The following is a 19,419-nucleotide window of genomic DNA, read 5'->3' as shown; positions in this document are numbered from 1 at the left end:
TTACTTTCTAGTGATATTTAACAATGCTCCTGTTATAAACAATAACATTATCTTGTTTATCACATTTTGACTTAGAAACATTAATAGATTCATTATTTGATCTTAGTTGTTAGAAACATTTGAATAACATTTCATTGTGATTTATATGTAATACTTCCATTATTTAGAAAGAGATTTCTAAAACATACTTGACATGAGATTAGGTTTTATAATTCCAAAATTCAGCTTTAGATATCCTGGAATGATATATTCTAATTGGAAAATGTAGCTTAGGAAAATATTTTCTAAGGAACTAATAGGCTAGTAGGTTTTATATAAATATAAAATGGAAGGAAACTACTTTTGAAAAATGAAGAGTATAGCCATTATTTAGTTAGCACAGTAGTTCTCTTGATTAGTTAATACCATCTCTTCTTTGTTGCCGCCTTCCAGATCTTGTCGCAAATACAGAAGTATGATAACTTAATAACACCTGTAGTAGATTCACTGAAATACCTCACTTCATTGAATTATGATGTCTTGGCCTGTATCCTTTCAAGTGAAGTAGTACGTACATTTCACATTTCATAGATACTAGTGGTGAATGTTTTACTTTCATTCTAAATTCCTTTTGTAACCATCTGAGGTTGATTCAGTTGGCTGATCTGAAGGTTGGCCATTCAGGAATTTGTGTGCGTATTTGTATTGTATACAGGGAGAGACAATGCTACATTTATCAAACATCTTGATATAGGTAGAATCTGTTTTGCTTGCTGAAAGATGGAAAAGAGGGTAAAGAAGGAAAGTTGGTATTATAGTGACTGTATTTTTCAATACTTTATAATAACTTGAAGCTAACAATTTAGTTTTTTTCCAAGATGTGGCTTTTTGTTGTTGTTTTAAGGGTCTTTGTTAGAAATATAGTGACTTAAAATTTTTTCTAAATGTATGAAAGATTGTATCATTGAAGCTTTAGCTAATCCAGAAAAGGAGAGAATGAAACATGATGACACAACCATCTCAAGCTGGCTTCAAAGTAAGTATTTTTCCAAGGATGAAATTTCCATCTGTTGTAGCAACCATGCTGTGTATTCTGTTATCTGTGCTAAGAGTCTGTTGGCAAGAGCTCTTGAAAATCTCTAGTCACTCAGCTTTTTCTACAGAGTATTTAAGTTCTTGGCTGTGTAAGGAGGTTCATATAGTACTTATTCATTTTCCAACTCAAGAGGCCAGTATTGGCTATGATAGAATTTGGGCAAGTATTACTGGGGAGATAAAAATTCTTTTCTATTATTTTAGAGGAATTAATTTTAAGGGAACTAGTCTCCTTTCATTTCCATCCTGAGGCTCCAGTCTTCTTAAAAGAGTAAACCTTGGTTGTTTAATAAAAAACAAACAGAAAACCCAGCCTTTAAAAAAAAATTCTTGTACCTTTGATTTCTAGTAGACAGTTCCCTTTTCTTTGAACTTGTTGTGTGTGATTGCTGAACCTTGCAATAACTCTTCTTTGCCGTTTAAAGTCTGAAATCTGTAACTTATAAGTCATACGCATAAATTCTTTGGGAATTAGGTTCTTACTCACTGTATTAGCCTTATCTTTTGCCCCTACTCAATATTCTAGGTTCCAGTAATACTGAATTTCTTACACTTTCCGTGGCCTGTTTGCACATTATTCCCTCTACTTGGAATACCTTTCCATGCCAACTCCTCTCCTCCATCATATCTTAAGATTTCAGCTTAGAGGTCACATTCTTCAGAAAACTTTCTCTATTAACATTCCCACCCAAAAGTCAATTAGGTGCCCCCCTTCTGTACTCCCATGGAACTTTTTATTCATTATAGTAATTTCAGTTTACTTTTCTGTATCCCTCACTAAACTATAATCTCCTTGAGGGCAGGACCTGCGTTTTGTCCATTATCCTTTAGGTGCTCAGCAAATAATTGTCAAAAAGACTACAGATAATCTATTTGACTTTACTAGGATCTCCTCCTCTTGACTTGGCTGGGTTTTCTTTCTATTCATGATGTGATAATGACTATAGGTTAAGATGGTCTTTTGTCTGCTTCTTGGTCTAGCAATGCTTTACCTGCTTCCTTGCCCTTCCACAACTAGTAGCATATTTCCAGATAAAAAGAGATTTTTTTGATACATTTGAGGGGCAGGTGTTTTGTTTACTGAGTGATCTCCAAGATTTTGTTGTGGCCTAATTAATGTCATAGGCTCTGGAATCAGGCCATATAGATTTGAATCACGGCTCTACCTCATACCAACTATGTGACCTTGAGAAAATTAAATGTTCTAAATTTTCATCATTGATAGATTTATATGAACATGAGATGATTATTGTAAACATTAAATGAGGTAGTTACATAAAGTACTTAGTATAGTGTTTGGCATATATATGCCCAATAAATATTATCAGTTATAAAATTCCATTAAGTAGCATCAGCAATGTAATGATTTCCCACCTCATTTTGTTTTAGAAATTGAGTTAGTTGAAGAAATGACACTTAATATTGTATTTTTTGTTTTATGAATTGTTTTTAAAAAGTCATTTTATTTTTAAATTTCATATAGGTCTGGCTAGTTTTTGTGGTGCAGTTTTTCGTAAATATCCAATTGATCTTGCTGGTCTTCTTCAATATGTGGCTAATCAGCTAAAGGCGGGCAAAAGGTATTTATAGCAAATTATATGTAAATGATATTGAATAGAGTACTTCTGGTGATGATGGGATATTAAATTACTGTTATCCTGAAAAACTGTTTGTTGATTGTAGGCTTAAGTAGAATAGTTCTTCACTTATTTATGTGGAATTCTTTAATTAAAATAAGTTATAATTTAATACACAAATACTTATTTTGCATAATGAAATTAATGTTTGGCTATATATGTAGCTCTCAAAAGACTAACTCATTTTGACTACCTGTTAAGCTTTTGAATAAATGGTTAATATGGTATATTGTAAATCCTCTTATGACAAAAGATATTTCACTATTGACTATGCTACTGAACAGTAATTGGCCTTTACATTAAACATTTGGTAGGAACATGTTTATTTTGAGGAATTCTTTTTGGAATTTGAGCTTCAGACATAAAGCTTACATATGTTTTGGGCAGTGTCACCTTTTCTTTACAAATATTGAGTTTTATCGTTCTGGACCAATATCAGTAATTCTTGACTTTTTTTTTTGGTTTAGAGAAAACTTTAAAAAATAATATTTAGACTCAGGATTTTATCAACATATCACTTACTCTATGCTTATCTGTCAGTCATTCCTATACATTTTACTCTTCTGTGGCTATAGGTCAGGAGAGCATGTTATTTTTAAATCTATAAATCAGTTTTCTGTACCATGAATAGTTTTTGTGACCATATAATTAAAAGATAGTTTAAAGAAAAATTAAAATAGTTCATTGGTACTTATCATATACTAATTTCTATGAGGTTTTTTTTTTTTCTTCAAAGACTGTTTAGGGAAGACAAGGCCAGTTGAGAGAATAAACATTAAGAATCTTAGAAAACTGTTCTTTTGTCTATTGACTTGTGCCTTGAGTATGTCTAGCTTTACCATTGGGAAAATATCTATATTCGTTTGGAGGAAAGAATGCTTTCACTTTATCTTCATTACTTAATTAAAGAAGATTTTGGAAGTCATAAGTGTTATTTCCATTGACAGTCCTAAACTTTGAGAATTAAAATGTATGACTGTTGGCACAGTAATAAATTGCTTAAGGCTGGCCACTAAACTGTCATCTTAGGCTCAAACACCATAACTTAGAACTTCCATTCCATTCCTTTTTTCCTCCCTTCCTCCCAAGTGTGCATCATTGTTTAGAGAGTTGACTCTATTGCCATTAAAGTATATATATTAGCCATCCTGTACCGGAGGATTAAAAACTGCTGTGTAGGACATTATTGGGTCAACTGATAAAAATGAAATATGAACTGTAGATTAGATAAAAGTATTGTATCAGTGTTAGATTTACTAAATTGATCTATGCTGTGGTTGATGTAAGAGAATAGCGGTTTTCTTAGGAAATACACTCTTAGGAGATATATTCTTAGGAATTCTAGGGGTAAAATGTACCCCTAAGTTGATGTTGCTTACTAAGTAAGTTACTCTTAAATAGTTCAAAAGTGTGTGTGTGTGTGTGTGTGTGTGTATGTGTGTGTATGTGTGTGTGTGTGTGTAGAGAGAGAGTGAGAGAGAGGGGAAGGAGAGAAAACAAATGATACAAATGATAAAGTGAGAAATAGTAAAATGTTAGGTGAAGTTGAGGTAAAGGGTATACATTGGTGTGCTTTATATTATTTTTATTTTTGCATGCTGTCTGTATGTTTGAAATTATTTCTAAGTAAAAAGTTAAAATAAACATAAACATATTACCTGGCCCAAATATTTTTCAGTATAGTTCTAGGAATGCAGTTTTTCTTTAAAAACAGCTTTAGCCCTCTTCCCCTCAGTTTTATATACGGATTATTTAGGGATTTTATTAATTATAATATGTTGTCACTGTTATGTGGAAGTTTCAACTATAGACTGTTTCTTATTTTTTCTAAATAGTTTTGACTTGCTGATATTGAAAGAAGTGGTACAAAAAATGGCAGGAATAGAAATTACGGAAGAAATGACAATGGAGCAACTAGAGGCCATGACTGGTGGAGAGCAACTAAAAGCTGAGGTGAGAATTGCTATTTTTTTATTCACTTTTTAAATTCAAAGTGTATGCATGCTCATATTATAAAGAATTCAAACAATACATAACTACCTTTTTAAAAAGGTGAAACGAAGTATAAAAGAATATAATTAATACATCTGTAAGGGAAACAAATATCAAACCTTTTGTGGTCCTTGATATCCTAACTGACATAAACCTGAACATAGTTATTCCATTGTTGAATCTGCTCCACACCGAATAAAGAATAATTGTTTATAAGAGACTGTAAAGTAGAAAATGTAAATTATGCAGAAGTTTCAAGACAATTGGCAGTTATCTTTAAACCAGTGACTATAACCAGTATTCGTGTCACAAATGTAAATTTATAAGAAAAGGAAGGGTATAGGCTGTATGAATTTTTTATCTTCAGGGTTGTAAGTGAACTTTCTCTGTCTTCTTCAAATCAGATGGCATGTGTTGTGTATTGTGCACTGGTAAATTTATATTTTCTCTTGTGCAGGGTGGTTATTTCGGCCAGATCAGAAACACTAAAAAATCTTCACAGAGATTAAAGGATGCACTATTAGACCATGATCTTGCTCTTCCTCTCTGTTTGCTTATGGCTCAGCAGAGGAATGGAGTAATTTTTCAGGAAGGTGGAGAGAAACATTTGAAACTTGTGGGAAAGCTCTATGATCAGGCAAGTTGAAGTGGCTTTTGTGTTTATATGGATTTTTTAAATCCAGATAATGGCAAACATAGAATATTATATAACTCGAAAAATGTCATTTTGCACATCATGTGGGTGTGAAATAGCTCTAATGTAAAATAGATATTCCAAAAATGTGGACGATTTCTGTGTAAAATTATGATATTTAAGTGATGGCTATAGGAGATGTAATAATATGTATAAGGTTTTCAATTGAGTAGATAACTTCAAGTTGTTTGTTCTGTCTTTCCTGATCTCTGTTAATCTGGAATTTCAAGCACAACAAAGTAGATTGATCTTTATTTGTGAAATATATTTATAAATATTAATCACCAAAACCTATGGGCAGCCTACAAAATGTGTTTATCACTGTGTTACAAGGAAAAAAAGATCATATATATTTTATAAAGTTTTCATCTTTTAAGGGCAAGGAGATTGACTTTTATATACATAAAATTGTTGTATGTGACTCAAATAACATTCTGTTAAAGGTGATAAAACAATAGCTTGGAACTTGAGGCCTGGTTGGTACTAAAGCCTTTGATTAGTCAACTTTTCAGGACCTCGTCATGTTTTTTGTAATATGATTATGTTTGTAGATTGTCTCTAAAGTTCTTTCAATTTGTAAAATTTGAATTCTTGTTAATCAGAATATTGTTAAAATGGCATCCTAATTATTTTGGAAAATGTATGTTTTTTTTAAAAATGATAGCACATCCGTGTTTTTTGTCTTATTTTTTAAATTTAGTGTCATGACACCCTGGTACAGTTTGGTGGGTTTTTAGCATCTAATCTAAGCACAGAAGATTATATAAAGCGAGTGCCTTCAATTGATGTACTCTGTAATGAATTTCATACACCCCATGATGCAGCATTTTTCCTGTCTAGACCAATGTATGCACACCATATTTCAGTAAGTATAAATATCTTTGCTTCCATTCAAGAATGATTCCAAACTACTTTAGCTGTTTTATTTGTAAATGCATTTTACTTTGAAATAGATATAGATATGTCTCTTGGAGAGTTACCGTTTTGTTAATACTCAGCTCTGAGCAGTGTATAATGCCCTCTTTAAAAGTAAGTCATAACTAGTTCTATAATTTTGCTGTTACTAGCCACCAGTTCAGGTTGATGTCTTATGGGCTTTCTAGAACTATAGTTCTCAAACATTAGTGTAGATGAGAATTACCAGGGAAGCATCTTAAAAACTCAATCTCATGTCCCTAAATTTTAATTTAGTAATTCGAATGGTACCTGGGAATTTGTTTCATTTACTTTTTAACAAGCACTAGATGATTCTAAAACAGGTGAATGTGGTATGTTATTCTGAGCAACACTCCTGTTGAATAGGGTCCTGTTTCATCAATGACAATATTCCTGTCGGATAGTTGACTTGCTGTTATCGTACTGCCTTGAAGGAAATACGGACAGAAAGACTTAACCAATCCCAAACATTCTAAAAACTCTATCGTCTCTGTTGTGTAACTCCTCGGAAAGGTGTATCTAGGGTTCTTGTTTTATTTCTCTCCACCTAAATGAAGCAATTAAAAACAGAAATCAACAACAAAAGCAATCTAGAGCCTTCCCAAGCAGGCTATTCCAGTGGTGATTGTATTCAAATTCAAGTAAGGATGTGGGAGAAGAGGAGACAGCCCTCTGTACTGTGTTCTGACACCTAGACTTTTCTTTGCAAAGCAGTGACCTAATGGGAATTCACATTTTTCCTTCAGGGCCATGGTCAGTCCTCCACTTTGACTGGAGTTCCAACATATTCTTCATTTTAGTGTAGACTTGGATTCTGGCCCTTCTGTTTATTTGTTGTTTGTAAGTCTACTGTACAGGTTTCACTACAGATTTTGGGGGAAGATCTTGGTCCTTATCTTAAATTAGGATCCCATTTTTGTTTCCAGCTGGGATACAGGGCTCTGTAGTAGAGGCATGGAAAAAGTGCTGATCGATCATTTAAGAGACCATCAGCTCTTAGTGTTTACATATCAACTGCTATGGTCTCACACCTCCATGTAACAACTAACTGAATGTTAAATGATTTAATTATCACCGTATTAGCATTATGATGCTATTTTGTGCTATACTCTTTAGAGGGTAAAGAGATAAGGGAAGTAAGATTAGGCCTTTTCTTCTCCTTTAGAATCTCTCAATCCAGAAAATTGTATGCTCTCTGCATAGTTATGTCTTCTGTTGTCGCCCCACCCCACAGTAGATCAGTCTCAGCTATACAACAGGGGACCTGATTTCTTGAAGGACTGAGGTGGGAGAATTTCTTCTTCTCAGGAATTCTGACCTGCTCTTTGCTATACTGAGACGAGAACACAGTAATCAGCGATATTGAACCCTAGCAAACAGGAACACCTGGTTGCCTGAGGTTGGCTGAACTTTTCCAGGTCAGAAAATGGAGCAGGTCATTCATACCAATAGCTACCTTTTCTGTAGCCTGTATAAAATATTAGGTCTTTGTCATTTAAGAGATACAAAAATCTAAACAGAAATGTCATTTCCTTCCCTCTCTGGGTTGAAGAGGAAAACAGAAAACTATACAGAGGTGGCTATACAGTCAAGTCAGGGATGAGCCACATGCTACCCTCTGGAAAGGGAGTTCCGTGGCAACTTTGGTTGTACTGGATGGTATCCAACCTTCTCCAGGGATTCTTGGTTTTGCTTCTTGGGTGAAAGCCTCTCTTGAAGAGCCTTTGATAAGAGAGTTTGAGTATTGGAGGTCGCTTCCATAAATTGACTACCAGCAGGCTCTCATAGGAATAATTTAGCCAACCAAACACTGCTCAGATTGTTGGGCCAACAAGACCTTTTTGAACAGTAATGAGAAGTACAGCAATAACTATTGATATCAGTTCTATCCCTAGATCTAGTTCTCAAGGTGACTTGAGATGTAGACCTATTATGCCTCTCCATTTGACTGAAGATGTGAGCTTGACGAGGGAGTTAAACTGACTTTAGACAAGAAAATATTCATCTAGGTAAATATGAAATGTAGGTGTCTTTTCTGATCAAGCCTATTTTTTTAACTAGATAGGGAATAGTGGGATACCTAGCAATAGAATTCACAGATTCAGAATCAGAGGATTGGAGAGACAGGGGCTATCATATAACCCTCTCATACCTATAACTTGATTTCCAGTTTTTAATTGCTGAGACCTACTTTGCAACATGGATGTGAAAGAAAAGCTTTCCCCAAGTTAATAATTTAGATCTCACCCAAATCAGTTAGCTAAGCTATCTTATACACGTAGTTTCAGAACTATTTTATCCTGTTTTTTTTTTTTCTTAGAACCTTAGCGGATGTCATTCTGCTCACATATTAGTTACCATCAGTAGAATTCACTTCAAAAATTTAACCCATTTCCCATTTTCCCTGAGAATACTCTCCGGCAGCACTTGTGGCTGCAGTGTTTACCCCAAGATAATTCGCGGATTACAGTCCTAGCCTTACCCCTAAAGTTTGCCACGAAATATCTCGCTTTTATTATTATTATCGTATCGCTCTAATATTATTGATATTCTTCGAAAACAAATGAGATCATTCTATTTATAGCATTCTGCTTTTAGTAGTGGTATTTCCAATTACCAAATATAGTAATTCTCATTTGCTGAAAATGTCAAATCCTAGAAAACATGGCATTTTTCCACTTGATATTAACATTATTCTTGAACAGTTGTTAGCCGGAGAATCATTTAATGAATCTGATTTATGTATACATTTCCGTTACATTAGGATTAGAGGCAAGTTCTGTTTAGAAATAACTCCAAGAACAGTTTTTATATTTTATTTTCACATTAAAAACCAGTCATTCACTTCCGTCTCAAAGAGTATGTTTATGTAAAATTAAATTAAAGCCGGCAGTGAGCTGCACTTTTTTCTCTAAATGGGAAATGGGTTAAAACCTTTTCTTATTCCAACTGCCTGTCTCTCAGGTCCCTGATGTAATTGAGACTTCTCTCTCATAAGTAATGTTCTTTTTTATCTTTGTCACCTGTGTGGTCTTAGTAGTTATCAGTGTGATCTCTAAAATGCAGATAATGAGAGACAAATATTCCCACTTCTAGAATAATTGTACAATTCTCAGAGCCTCTTAAGATGCAAAGAGTACTTGGTATGCCTTCAAGTCCAGTGAGCCTGGAGTATAGTGGCACTCAGGAGGGAAGGCAGCTGGACTATAAGGAGTTAAGACTCCTTCCTATCACGATGTAAAACCAAAAGCAGAATCTTTCACTTCTGACCTTGTAGTTCTGGGTTCCACAGTTAGCACAAACTGAATGATTTAAGTGTTTTTCTAACAAAGAAAAAGTTAGTTTTAGATGTCCTCTTAGGTTCATCTTCAGGGATGAAGCCTAAGTCAAACAAAATTTTCTGGGTCAGAGCTCTTTCATCCTAGAGACTGAAGGTCATGAGACAATAATAATCACTTGGTTATTATTTTCTTTTTGACATTTGGCATATACTCTGTGAACTAATATGTAGTTCTTCCCATTGTACTAACAGATTTTTTTTCTCATACGTTTAAGAGTATGGCCTTCCTCTGACCCTCCCCCCATTAGGATAAACCAGTCAGACCAAAAAAAGCTGCATTGTCAGTTCCCATACACTTTATACTCCAGTATACCATAACCATTCATAGAAAATCTCATTTAGCTTAGCATTAGGGTGACCAGTTGGTCCTGATTTGCCTAGGACTTTCCCAGTGTTAGCACTAAAGTCTTGCATGCCAGGAAATCCCTCAATCACTGGCAAACCTGAACAGTTGGTTACCCTACTTAGCAGTCTTATGATACTTTCTCATAACCTTTCTTAGCGTTGATGCTTCTTAAATGACAAATTGTAATAGCCAGTGGGAACTACATGTAGTGATAAAACATTCTGTCTTGGCTGGTTGTCACTAGTTACATTCTGCCTCTTTACTAGTGTTAAGACCCTGTACTTGGTTCCCATGAATATTTCAAAAGCAAGAGTGGAAACCCTGCATGTCCAATCTTTGATGCAGCAGTAAGAGAGAATAGGGTGGGGGGAATAGACCGAGGACACACATACCCTATTCACTTACTCAGCAGGTCAGATTCAATAAGTATCTTTTTGAAAGCTCCTAGTGCACACACAGGACTAAGGAGTGAGTGGAATAGCTTCCAGGGATGATTTACCTTAAAATGAATGTTAGTAAGAAATTAGAATTACTACAACAGTTTTGATTGGCCATCTTCTGATTCTTGAAAAGGGAACATAAGTTTTTACACTGCGAAAGTCAGTGCTATAAATTATGTGTGTGTTTACTTTTTATTTCTAGTCCAAGTATGATGAACTTAAAAAATCAGAAAAAGGAAGTAAACAACAACATAAAGTTCACAAGTACATTACATCATGTGAAATGGTGATGGCTCCTGTCCATGAAGCAGTGGTTTCCTTACATGTTTCCAAAGTCTGGGATGATATCAGCCCTCAATTCTATGCCACATTCTGGTCATTGACAATGTATGATCTTGCAGTTCCACACACCAGCTATGAACGGGAAGTCAATAAACTTAAAGTCCAGATGAAAGCAATTGATGACAATCAGGAAATGGTAAGTTTTTGTTCTGGTAGCTCAAGTACAATAACTTCATAGCATTAATTCAACATTACCCATACTTTCTTAAAGCTACAGTCTTATTGCTATATAGTATTTTCCTAAGTGGATTTAATGGTGATCTCTTAATGGGTAGGGGCAGGCACTTGCCAAGTCGTGGAAGTTTTGATCAATCCAAAGGTGTATGAGTTTGCTTTTCTACTGAGGGCTGTGTTAGCAACTTAAAATGATCTGTGACTCCAACTGCAAGAGCAATAGGAGTTCCAAAAAGAGAGTTCTTTAGGAGAAGGCTTTATTGAAGAGGTGAGTCTTCAGCTGTGTAGGTCTTAAAGCGAGATTAAGTTTGAAAATGTGGAGGCAAATTGGTTTTTACTCTAGAGTTTCAGCAAAGCTGTGAAGTTGTCCAGGGTTTAAGGAGATAACTTTTAATATAACAAATGGGCTTAGTGATAAATTTGGAATGGTTGGGATGTGGCCAGAGTATATAGGGCAGCGAATCTTAGAAAAGAGGACTTGATAAAATTGAGAGCAGTTTTGGATTTCTGAGCCAGAGCTTGATAATGATAAAGATGGTTCTTTAGAAAGATTATTCGTGGCAGCGGTATGAGGGATGCATTTTATAGGGGCAGGGACTGGCATTAGGCTGGAGATCAGCTAGGTGGCTTTTTGGGTAATTCATTGTGAAATACTGAGAGCATAGACTATGGTGGGGGTAGTGAGAATACACAAGACTTATAAACAATTGAGATATTGGAATGAAGGAGAAGGAAGAGTCAAAGATGACTCCATGCCTCAGACTTGGAGTACCAGTGTTGTGAGGGTAGCCTGTACGAAGATTGGATGACTTTGTCTTGAAATTGTTAAATGAAGGTGAGAGTACATCTAAGTAGACTCCTAAACATCCCTGTTGAAGCAATGAACATAAAATACCAGTATTTATCCCTTTTTGAGATTTTTAATTAAAATAAAGGGGGGTAATGTGCCTGTAGTTAGAAAAATATCTAACTTATACTTTGTAGCCTCCAAATAAAAAGAAAAAGGAGAAGGAGCGTTGTACTGCTCTTCAGGACAAGCTTCTTGAAGAAGAAAAGAAACAGATGGAACATGTACAGCGAGTTCTACAGAGACTGAAGCTGGAAAAGGACAACTGGCTTTTAGCAAGTAAGTTGGAATTGTTACATTCCTGTAACTGCTAAATTGCAAAAGCAAATCTTTTTAGCCTTGGAGGTGTTGAAGTGTATTATGTTTGTATTTCAGCTCTGTTCACTCTCCCATTCTTTGGTTATTCATTAAGGCAGAGTCGACTTCACATGTTCATATTTCTGGAGAAATTATAAATACAAAAGTATCCACAGAATGAAAATGAAAGTCTTATCCCAGGCCTTTTGGTTACAAACTATAAATAGTTTGTGGTTTTATAGCATTCTCTACACTAAAGTTAATATGTTGTCATGTTTAGTAGCCTTGAGGCACTTGAGGAAGAAGTTTACCACTTAATATATTCTTCCCTTATTTTTAGAATCTACCAAAAATGAGACCATCACAAAATTTCTACAGCTGTGTATATTTCCTCGATGTATTTTTTCAGCAATTGATGCTGTTTACTGTGCTCGTTTTGTTGAATTGGTACATCAACAGAAAACTCCAAATTTTTCCACACTTCTTTGCTATGATCGAGTAAGTTCTTTTTATTGCAACCTTTAAAAAAAAAAGTCTCACACAAAGATAGCGAAACATTCTAATCTATAGAGGTATTATTGTGTGTGTCGTTAAAAGCATGAACTCAAGAGCCAAGTGCCTGAACTTGAATCCTAGCTCTGCTACTTTCTAGCTACGTGATCTTTGGCAAGTTTTTTTAACCTCTCTGTGCCTCAGTTTTCTTATCTATAAAATGGGATGCTAGTACCTGCTTCAGAAGATTGTTGTGAGCATTAAGTGAGTCACTACACACAAAAGCACTTTGAATAGTTCCTGATACATAATAAGCACCCCTTGTTAATTTATTAACTCAACATTTGGGTTTATGCTTGTCATAATAGGTAGAACTCTCTTCTCCCATTTTTAATCTTCACCCCCTCATAAACAAAAAAAGCTTACACCTTCACAAATTCATTAAAGCAGGGTTGCTTTACAATATGGTTACCTTCACAGATTTTTGCCTCTGGCTTTTTTCTTAATAAATTACTGCATTTTGTGGTTTAAAATGCAATATATGTTACAGCATGCCAGCTGCCTAATTTCTAGTGTCTGTCAGCCTCGCCTCTGCTTACTGTCCCCCTAATCCCAGTAATATCTATGGCTAAATGTTTGTTAAAGAAGTTATAATGTAATAATAATGATAGTTTTTTTGTCATTGTAAATCAGCTTTCTTTATAAAAGTTTTTTGTTATTATTGCTTTATGAATGCTATTTCTTCACAAAAGCTAAAATCTTTAAAGGTCTATGGAATTGTGACTATAAAAGGAGAAGATACATTTTGACTAAACTTACCTGTTTAGTTTATTATGATTTGCTATAACACGATCTTTTAACATTTTGAACTAATTTTGATTTGTTTTTATTTTCCAAACATTTTTTTCCTATAGGTTTTTTCCGACATAATTTACACAGTTGCAAGCTGTACTGAAAATGAAGCTAGTCGATATGGGAGATTTCTTTGCTGCATGTTAGAGACTGTAACCAGGTGGCACAGTGATAGAGCCACATATGAAAAGGTATGACTAATAAGTAGGCTTATATTTTACCCATGCATATAGTGACCACTTCCAGTAATCTCTAGGTTAAAATCTCTAATTTTAAAAGGGAAGCTGAGTTTAAGATTTAGTTGTAAAATGATGTTAAAAATTTTAGCATAATTCATCCATTTTTAAAAAGTGCTATCTCAAACTGACAACGTTCCAAATTAGTATCATTGAATAAGGCAAACCTTTCTGTGAAAACTACCTGTCATTCAAATGCACATCATATTTTCACATGGAATCATTAGTCTACTTCACTTTCAGCCTCTGCTGTTTTGGGGGACAGAATTTTTCTTTAAAAGTAACAACCTTTTTTTTCTCCCTTAGGAATGTGGAAATTATCCGGGATTCCTTACCATATTAAGAGCAACTGGATTCGATGGTGGAAATAAAGCTGATCAATTAGACTATGAAAATTTTCGACATGTTGTACATAAATGGCATTACAAACTAACCAAGGTAAAAAAAAATGTATTTCTCAAAGGTGGTTTTTTCTTTTCATACATAGACTTTTATAATAATGGATCTTAAAATGTTTGTTGTAGGCATCGGTGCATTGCCTTGAAACAGGCGAATATACTCACATCAGGAATATTTTGATTGTGTTAACAAAAATACTTCCTTGGTACCCAAAAGTTTTGAATCTGGGTCAGGCTTTGGAAAGAAGAGTGCATAAAATCTGCCAAGAAGAAAAAGAGAAGAGGCCTGATCTCTATGCATTGGCTATGGGGTAACACAATTATACTTTAATGTGATTTATGAGACTAGATGACAGAAGGATTCTGAAGACTTTAAAATGTTTTACAGTGTTGAAGTTTATCTTCTGCCTTACTTCAGGAGATTATGGGAGATTATGCGATCATGTTCCCAAAGGCTGGTGAGAGTTGTCACTTCTGATTAACAGCTTCCAGTCTATACTGGATGACAGTTTCATAAGTCATACATAATATGTCTTGGTTTGGAAAAAATGTAATTTTATCATCGTTGGGTTATCAGATCTTAAGTAGTAAAAAAGTCATATTAGTTTAAGGATTAGTTTACATTGAAATTTTTGTTTGTTTGTTTATTATTTTTTTAAGTGCCTACAGCACCTGGTATTTCCAGGTGGTCTCCCATCCAAGTACTAACCAGGCCCGACCCTGCTTAGCTTCCAAGATCAGACGAGATCTGGCAGGTTCAGGGTGGCATGGCCGTAGCGAAATTTTTATTTTTAAGAAAGCAACTAGAGCTCTATAAAGACAAGAACTTACTGAAAATATTTTTTTATTCCTTGGAACCAAGTAGTGGAGTGAATAACTTGCTAATTTTATTCTTTTAAATCCCATGTTTGTGCTATTTGATTTGTATTTGTATATTTAAAAACTTTGTGCGACTTTCAGCTACTCTGGGCAGTTGAAAAGTAGAAAGTCATACATGATACCTGAAAATGAGTTTCATCACAAAGACCCCCCTCCGAGGAATGCAGTTGCCAGTGTACAAAATGGGCCTGGTGGTGGGCCTTCTTCATCATCGATAGGAAGTGCATCTAAATCGGATGAAAGCAGTACTGAGGAGACTGGTATGCTTATTTGTAGAAATTTATAAGTGATATGTTTTGTTTCAACAAAACTAAAATGTTTTGTATCACATGACAAGTAAAATGCTGGCTTAGTATTACTTTTATATTCACTAGGTAGTTTATAACTGTCAAGTAATCAATCCTTTGTTTCTTTCTAATTAATCTCTAATCCTTTTGCTGTGAAATTGTAGTTTACTTATATTTAGGGGCTTGCCAAATAAAACCTTACCTTTATTTCAGATAAATCAAGGGAGAGATCTCAGTGTGGTGTGAAAGCTGTTAATAAAGCTTCTAGTGCCACACCGAAAGGGAATTCAAGCAATGGAAATAGTGGCTCTAACAGGTAGGACAACTGTGCTTGCGATATGTCAAAATTCTGAATTCTTATTTGACTAATCTCTTTAGACATGAATGGAAAAGAGGGTAGTAGCTGAATACTATGGAAGTCATTTATGTTGGACTTTGACCTTTTGATGATGTCCTTACCATCCTCATTATGTTTTGTATGATGTTGAGACTGACTTTGTTTCCCTTGCTGGGATACGTAGGGAAAGGTAGGTGGTGAAATTGAAAAAAAAAAACATTTCGAGATTTAACGTTTGCTGTGGACAATCTGGATAAAGATAATCAACATAAGAGAAGCCTATACTGATTTAGATCAGTGATCCTGCCAGCCAAGTCATTCAGTTCCTGATAGTAGCACCCTTGGTTGGCTTTTGGCTTGTGGGGTAATGTTTGGTTGTTACCTTGTAGTCCTCATAGGTTATGAAAGTATACAAAGGAAGGGCTTGGCATCACTTTGATCATTCTTTTTAATCTGCTATTCATTAATTTGGTTATTATTTACTGGACAAAGAAATATTTCCTTTTTACTTGTCTAAAAGTTGTCTGTTAGTTTTCAAAGGGCATTCTTAGTTCTGTAATTTTTGAAGTCAGTAAGAAATCCTTACTGATTTAAAACGTGAAATATATTTTATGACTGTCTAAAAATCTTATATTTTTATTTTTAAATAGCAAAACTGTTAAAGAAAATGACAAAGAAAAAGGGAAGGAGAAAGAAAAAGATAAAAAAGAAAAGACTCCAGCTACTACTCCAGAGGCCAGGGTACTTGGTAAAGATGGTAAAGAAAAACCAAAGGAAGAGCGGCCAAATAAAGATGAAAAAGCAAGAGAGACGAAGGAAAGAACACCTAAGTCTGACAAAGAGAAAGAAAAATTCAAGAAGGAAGAAAAAGCTAAAGATGAGAAATTTAAGACCACTGTCCCCAATGTAGAATCAAAATCGACTCAAGAAAAGGAAAGAGAGAAGGAGCCATCCAGAGAAAGAGATATAGCAAAGGAAATGAAATCAAAGGAAAATGTTAAAGGAGGAGAAAAAACACCAGTTTCTGGGTCCTTGAAGTCACCTGTTCCCCGATCAGATATTGCTGAGCCTGAAAGGGGTAAATTTACCTTTATTTATATTTGTTTACCTTTGGTTGTCGTACAGTTGAGTTTTGTCTCCTTGTTTTGGCAAACTATCTAGGGACTTCACTGAGGGCAACTAACACTTGATGACTTTAAAAGTTGGTGATTTTTTTTTTTTGAAGTGTTTGGAAAAAGTGGAACTATACCCTATTGTGACTATTTCTTTTTGTCCCAACAGAACAAAAACGCCGCAAAATTGATACCCACCCTTCTCCATCACATTCCTCAACAGTAAAGGTTAGTATAGCCTGACGAAGGCAGCGTCCATGTTAGGCTCACCTGTTTGGAATACGTGTCCTGACTTCCTTCAAGTCTTGTGCCAAGTATTCACTGGAGCCACTGGAGGTTTTATGTTACATTAGAAAATGAATTTTTTACATATTGGTGGACTGATATTTTTTTTCCTGTTGAGTATTTTTGTAATAAAAATGTTAAAACTTCAAGGACCTAGCACTAATTTTGTAGTGTTTGAAAGTACAAGGAAATTTTACCCAGAAGTGCCTCACTGCTTTAAGCAGTCTTTTTGGAGTGCAATGGTGGCTACAAGCAAATGAATCCTTTCAGCAGAATGAAGCCTATTTTTCAGCATAAATAATGAAGAATATATAGCACTGAAGACTTCCTGGATGATACAGGATAAACAAGATACCTCTGAATTCATCAAGCTTCTTGATGAGCATCATACCGATGTGTGCCTTCTAAGAAGGAGTCTTGAAAGGAGTTCCATTTTAAAGTCTCCTTGGTGATCAGTTCTCCTGTAGTTGTGTATATTCAGTGAGCATGCAGCTTCTGTTGTATCTTCCCTTGGAGGTTTGTTTATACCCATTGGGTTCCCAACAAGTTGAACCTTGCGTTACGATAAAAGCAGATGTGGCATCCAATCCTACCACCCAGCAAAGAGAAACCCCAGGCATTCAACTGCAGCACAAAATCGTGGGTGTAGCCTTCTTGAAGACTCAGGGTAGCCATTCCTTGCTCCATATTTAATTTTAATTCTAAAGTCATCTAATTTCATGGAATCTTTGAATTTGCAGTACGTTGAACTTTTAAAACTGTAAGTTAACTAATTCTTCATCAAGAGCACTGTGGTGGAATTCCATAATTGATTTCTTTTTCCTTTAAGTGATTTTGTGTGTGTGTGCGTGTGTGTGTGTGTGCGTGTGTGTGTGTGTGTGTGTGTGTGTGTGTAGGGGGTATGAGATTCACCGTCAGAGGCACGTTCCACAAAAAAAGTGATTACTCTTTTATAGAATACATTTTGTTGTTAATATAATGCCACTGAATTTTCCAGCTAGCATAAAAATGTATATGTTAGAGTCACAGTAAAGTAAAAATCCAAACCTCCCTATTAAAGAAAAACTATGAAAACATAAGACAGTGTTCTTCCACAGTGACCTCCATTAATTTAAACTTTTTGTGGAGAAAAAAAATGTTTTAAATTTTTAAGCCTCTTTAACATTACCTGTAGCTTAAGTACAGTGTAATGACATTTATTTTTAAATTCTGAGCATAGATTTTTATTTGTTACATTGAGTACATATAATTTAGTTTTTTTAACATTACAATTCCATTACATGGTTTTGCTTTTGTTTTTTATTGTTGATATTCATATAATAATGACATCATGAGATTTATTCTCACAAGAAGTAGCTGGTCTATTTCCAGGTTACAGCCATACTTTCCAAAGTTCCTCTGGGTTCTGAGAACTATGCCAGCTCACCTGTCATCTCCATTCATTTTCTACAGGACAGTCTCATCGAACTCAAGGAGTCTTCAGCAAAGGTTTGAGTCTTTTAAAATCATCATGCCTAAGTAAAGCAAAATTCCTTACTTCATATATTTAGTAGATACTCTCGCCCTAGTAAATTCAGTAAGCTAGTAGAATAACCTTTAAAAACACCTATCACAAACTGAAACAATGGATGACAATGGTCACTTTTAATGAGATTGTTATAAAATGTGCATAATATAGCATCATTTCTATAATCTCTCCTTGTCAGCTGTGTTACGAATTATCCTTTATGCTTCAAATCTGGAAATAAATTCAAGGTTTGGGGAAGGCATTGTTGATTTGTTTTGGAGAGTAGGCTTATTTAATTTCTTCCAACAAATTTTTTAGGCTGTTTCCTGGCTTTTTTAGACAACCTGAAAGACCAAAAACTAAATTTGATGCGTTCACATAACTGTTCTAAAAACTGAGCCCATCTCAATCCATAAGATTATTTTCATTGCCTCTGCTGAGCTACCTTTTTGGTAGTTGTAGCATAATATCAAGAAATGTGGTTAATGTAAACTAGTCGTTTTCCTGGAGGGGAGTACTCAACTTGATGGTTGCGTTTATATGTCAGTATTATTTCTTGCCTATTACTCAGCTTTCTTGAATATTCTGCTGCTAAAATAATGTGTAGTTTGTGTATCTTATTATAGAGTTCATTTCATTATTATAGTTAAATTGTCCATTGTTCATGTTATTTTGTCTTTATTATTATAAAACTTGTATCCTCCTTTACTTTCATTTTCTACTTTGCCTTTTCTTATATTTGCTAAGTATGATTCTTTTCCTGATGGACCAATACAAAATGAAATTTTGAAACAAAGCCAGTTGACATTACTAACTGCTTTTAGATTTGAAGCTTTAAACTGAAATGTCTGTGGATATTGGGCAAATAACCATTAATTTTTAATAATTTAGATTAGCCAATGTGCGTGTGTCCTG

At 34.7% G+C, this 19,419-nt stretch overlaps 1 protein-coding gene and 1 pseudogene across 11 annotated transcripts in view; one reads left to right on the top strand and one right to left on the bottom strand.

The window, feature by feature from the left end:
- THOC2 (THO complex 2) overlaps positions 1-19,419 on the top strand; it is a 100,095-nt gene that overhangs the window by 66,128 nt on the left and 14,548 nt on the right. For 5 of the 11 annotated variants that reach the window (XM_016119929.2, XM_016119928.2, XM_016119933.2 and 2 more), the window contains 17 exons: positions 433-526; positions 935-1,015; positions 2,558-2,654; positions 4,547-4,664; positions 5,161-5,340; positions 6,098-6,262; positions 10,662-10,937; positions 11,960-12,101; positions 12,460-12,617; positions 13,526-13,654; positions 14,006-14,137; positions 14,224-14,408; positions 15,058-15,236; positions 15,477-15,579; positions 16,251-16,678; positions 16,882-16,940; positions 18,354-18,485. In XM_016119929.2, the coding sequence (XP_015975415.2) occupies positions 433-526; positions 935-1,015; positions 2,558-2,654; positions 4,547-4,664; positions 5,161-5,340; positions 6,098-6,262; positions 10,662-10,937; positions 11,960-12,101; positions 12,460-12,617; positions 13,526-13,654; positions 14,006-14,137; positions 14,224-14,408; positions 15,058-15,236; positions 15,477-15,579; positions 16,251-16,678; positions 16,882-16,940; positions 18,354-18,485 (2,658 nt within the window). The remainder of the gene's footprint in view (positions 1-432; positions 527-934; positions 1,016-2,557; positions 2,655-4,546; positions 4,665-5,160; positions 5,341-6,097; positions 6,263-10,661; positions 10,938-11,959; positions 12,102-12,459; positions 12,618-13,525; positions 13,655-14,005; positions 14,138-14,223; positions 14,409-15,057; positions 15,237-15,476; positions 15,580-16,250; positions 16,679-16,881; positions 16,941-18,353; positions 18,486-19,419) is intronic. The other 6 variants (XM_016119940.2, XM_016119936.2, XM_016119937.2 and 3 more) reach the window with 2 other exon arrangements.
- On the bottom strand, positions 14,758-14,876 carry LOC118608207 (annotated as a pseudogene).

The sequence above is a fragment of the Rousettus aegyptiacus genome, unplaced genomic scaffold (assembly GCF_014176215.1).
Source record: "Rousettus aegyptiacus isolate mRouAeg1 unplaced genomic scaffold, mRouAeg1.p scaffold_m13_p_9, whole genome shotgun sequence".
NCBI classification, from domain to species: domain Eukaryota; kingdom Metazoa; phylum Chordata; class Mammalia; order Chiroptera; family Pteropodidae; genus Rousettus; species Rousettus aegyptiacus.
The sequence above is the reverse complement of the archived record's forward strand: the minus strand, read 5'-3'. Positions and strand labels throughout refer to the sequence as shown.